This window comes from Strongylocentrotus purpuratus, unplaced genomic scaffold, assembly GCF_000002235.5.
Source record: "Strongylocentrotus purpuratus isolate Spur 01 unplaced genomic scaffold, Spur_5.0 spur5_scaffold_14, whole genome shotgun sequence".
NCBI lineage: Eukaryota > Metazoa > Echinodermata > Echinoidea > Camarodonta > Strongylocentrotidae > Strongylocentrotus > Strongylocentrotus purpuratus.
In genome coordinates this window covers 33,173,388-33,177,147 of record NW_022145599.1, presented here as the reverse complement: position 1 = coordinate 33,177,147, position 3,760 = coordinate 33,173,388, and the positions used below count along the sequence as shown (strand labels likewise).

Here is a 3,760-nt window from a genome sequence, read left to right as displayed (position 1 = left end):
ATATATATATATATAATGGAAATATTGTAGATTCTGTATATAATATGAAAATCAATGGTAAAAATACAAACTTACAGTATTTATTTTATTTACAGCAATGTCCATGTGGATATTGGCTGATACGGGAACGTCTATACTCAACAAATCATTCGACATAGCTAGGGGATATTTTAATATTTTCTTAGCCTTAAAAGCTGACATATCCGATGTAATTATAAAGCATTAAGTAAAACAGATTAATAAAGACAATAATAGTGGTAATAATGATAATAATAATATCAATATTATCAATAATGATAATGATAAATACGTAACAAAAAATATTAAACGAATAATATTGGGGTTCTTCTGTAACGTATTTCAGAACAGAAAGCTCTTTTTATACACTTTACAATTTAGAATTTACAATAATTGAAAACAATTATCAGGAATATTTTAGAAAATACAAACAAAACAGTATTTTGGGCGTTAAAGGGGAATCGGAATGTCTATCGGCGGAAACAAGTTCATGCATACTGAACAAGAAAATGAATATGACTATTGCCCATATGACCAATTTTCTGAAGGAAATGATATGTGAAACAGAAATTTGATGAAATATACCCTTCCTATCTTTTCGTGTATTAAGCAAAGTTTTGAATCTGCCTCAAAATGAATGTGAACCCCAAATCAAAACCTCTAATTCAGAATAATAACAAAAATGTATTAGGCACAGAATTCTTATTTGATACTTCTTCTCATCTAAACAATATTCATCTTGCAGCACCAAGTAGCCTACTTCAATTGTGGCCGCAAACCTTGTCTACATGTTATTTATAATACGAATGTCTCCGTGACTCAAACTATTAATATAATTTTTGCTATCGAAATCAGAAACCGATATTTTGTATTTATTTCGGGAACCTATAATTTACAAGCTGTGCTACTAAGTAGGTTCCTCATTATTTCACATCATCGATTCTCTATGTGAAATGTTTAACACTGTTTTGTGTATTTTCTTGTTAAATCTTATGCATGAGACAACCTTGCTATGTGAAATGTTTAACAATGAAGCAAACTAAACAAACAAACACACTACCCCTCTACAACCCTTTCGTGTTATTGCATATGATTATGTTTATATGAAAATGTGTCAATTAATCATTCAAACAAACACTTCCGCATTCACACAATGCATTATTGTGTATCAACCTATGATGCTCATTCATACAACATAATTCCAACAAGTCAGATAGTCCCTACCATCGAGAGCAAATAACAAATTACAAAGCGTTTTAATAAAATTCCAGAGGGTTTCATTTATGTACAGCAAGATCGCTAGGACTTTAAACAAATTAACTTCAGGCAATTTCAATAAACTTGGGCGTTACACATTGAAATGTAGGAACACGAATAAGCCATATTACGTAATCTGAACATAATTTCGATAGGCAATGCATTGGGGTTTAGAAATTACCTTATTTAAATCAAAGTCTCTCATGTCTACTATCATTTCCTGGCTATTAGTGACAAGAGATACATCGCTCGCACATGAATCTTCACAGCCTGATGTTTTTTTTTTTATCTAATTTGAGTTTTCAAAAGATGGATTGGTATGAGATATGGGAGACGAAGATTCAAACATAGGTTGGGAGCCTCCAGTCCCACTGGTAGATCCTGGTGTTCGTCCAGAATTTCCGTGGGACTCAGCGCCGCCACCTTCCCGCAACAGTGCACAGCAAATACAACGGCGCCACTGCTTCCTGATGGTCTCCTTTCGAAGACAATAGAGGACGAAGATGAAGAAGCCTTGCAAGGAGTTAAAGATGATGAAGAGGAGTTCAGTGTAGTCCAAATTTATCAGGGTCAGGTATCCAGTAGTCCAGGTGAAGCCAAGCAGGAGCAACATGGCGATGCCATTCTGGATCCGTTCTAGGGTCTCTTGTCGATCGGTCTTGCAGTGCTTCTTCACACGTCCTGCCAATCGTGCAGAACTTTCCAGACGACACATTGCCAGGATGAACACAGTGATATTGATGATGAGGATGATAGCCATTGGGGCCAAGAGACCACCAATGAGGGGCCATTTCCGGATGTAACAACTGTGGATGGAGATAAAGAGAAAAGTGAGCATTGCTTGGAGAAGACTCCAGAAAACAAGGTTGACCTCGCATTAATATAATTAATCAGTACCCTAGTCATGATTGTCAAGCACAAGCAATGTTGTTGTTTCCTCTATTCCAGAGCTGTATTAGAGCCATTCTGCCGACACAAAATAATAGGAGTATTCTGTTTGAACTTCGATACATAGATACACGCGAAGTGAATGCAGTTATAACTTTTCATCAATTACCATTTTTTTCGCAAGATTCCTCATGTACAAATATGGCTCAACTTACTAATCTTCTTCAGCATAATAGTTCATAGTGATTCCCCCAGTTGCGGCAACAATCACAGCCGGGATACCTGAGTTTCAAAAGAAAATAATTATATATATTTTGAAAATAAGACAATGTTCCTGTTATACTAGCTCCATTGCTCTATACACTTTGGAGTAAATAATACGAAACTATACAAGTAATTTTTTTTTAAATAAAAAAATACGAGAATAATAAAACAAAGAAATAGAAAATGAATAAATAATCAAACAAATAAACAAATAAACAAACAAATAATAAACAAAGACTGAAAGTTGCCCAAGGCGTTTTTCGCTTCAAACAATGTGGTCCTGATTATTCAGGGGGTGGGGAGGGTGAGGGTAGGGTTTAGAGTGTAGAGTTTAGAGTCATCTACGTCTGATACTAATCCACAACTCAACACTCGATTAGTACACCGTCACCCGACGATCAGGTAAAGACATATGATATATATGGAGAGAGCAAAGGTTCAGGCCAATGCACAACATTAACGCGCGACAGTCTAGAACAAAGGCAAAATTTGATTAGCCTCGGTAGGTAAATGGGAAAACACCTCTAAGAGTAATACCAGCAGCCGATGCCATTCTAAGGGTGTGGTGAGTTGGGATGACGTGGCTATCCTCCTTTAACAAGACAAATAGTACAACAGTGATTAAAGGAATCAAGTGTAAAAACAACCGCTGTCTGTTCTTGAAAAGTCTGTGGTCATCCTTAGCGTCATCTAGACACCAATACAGGTCACGTCTCTTGTAATTGTTTTCTTTAATAATACGCACTAGATGTGTATTATTTTGTTGTATTATCAAGAAAAATCAATAGTTCTTACCCCATCCTACAATCGAAGCTTTGATCATAAACTTCGGGATGTAAGTATTAAACACTTTTACGATGACCAGATAAGTGTTAAACCCCTCAATGCCCATCCACGTAAGCGAAGAGAGCACGAAGTAGTGGACGAGTGCCGCCAGGACGGTACACGGTATCAACTCGACCTCGGCATGCTTGAACTCCGTGTCGAGAGCGATTGTGGCGAGGGAGACGGTGTACAAACAGAGCAGGGTGGTGCAAAGACAGATGAAAATCTTGTGAGTCTGAGATCTTCGTATCTTCCTGTTGATGAAAGATATTATTGTAAGTACGTTTTGTCTGGCTAGTTTTCTTTTTTCTTCCTAGAAATAAACGAAAATTCTTTGATCTGATTGTACTACAAAGGGCAGTTCCTTGCAATGTAAACTGTATACGACATAATTTTAATAATACGATCGATTTACAGTGCAGCTAATGCAATATACTGCCTCACACTGTAGTGAAAGAAATCCTAAAGTAACACACAACCAAAACTTATTCAAAAGGATTCTTAGAAC

At 36.4% G+C, this 3,760-nt stretch overlaps 1 protein-coding gene across 1 annotated transcript; it reads right to left on the bottom strand.

Annotated features, from left to right (window-relative positions):
* Positions 1–1,288: 1,288 nt before the first annotated feature.
* Positions 1,289–3,416, bottom strand: LOC115923653 (adhesion G-protein coupled receptor G2-like). The gene is made up of 3 exons (XM_030984785.1): positions 3,223–3,416; positions 2,379–2,445; positions 1,289–2,081 (listed from the first exon to the last, which is right to left on the bottom strand). Exons 1-3 carry the CDS (start codon positions 3,317–3,319, stop codon positions 1,565–1,567), a joined length of 681 nt encoding a protein of 226 aa, XP_030840645.1. The 5' UTR covers positions 3,320–3,416; the 3' UTR covers positions 1,289–1,564.
* Positions 3,417–3,760: the final 344 nt, after the last annotated feature.

Bases quoted from the DNA above. Each gene is read 5' to 3' on its own strand.
- LOC115923653 (XM_030984785.1), bottom strand. From the start codon at position 3,319: ATGGGCATTGAGGGGTTTAACACTTATCTGGTCATCGTAAAAGTGTTT. The intron at 2,446-3,222 runs GTAAGAACTATT...TTTGAAACTCAG, and splicing joins AGCTTCGATTGTAGGATGGG to GTATCCCGGCTGTGATTGTT. The intron at 2,082-2,378 runs GTAAGTTGAGCC...CTCCATCCACAG, and splicing joins TATTATGCTGAAGAAGATTA to TTGTTACATCCGGAAATGGC.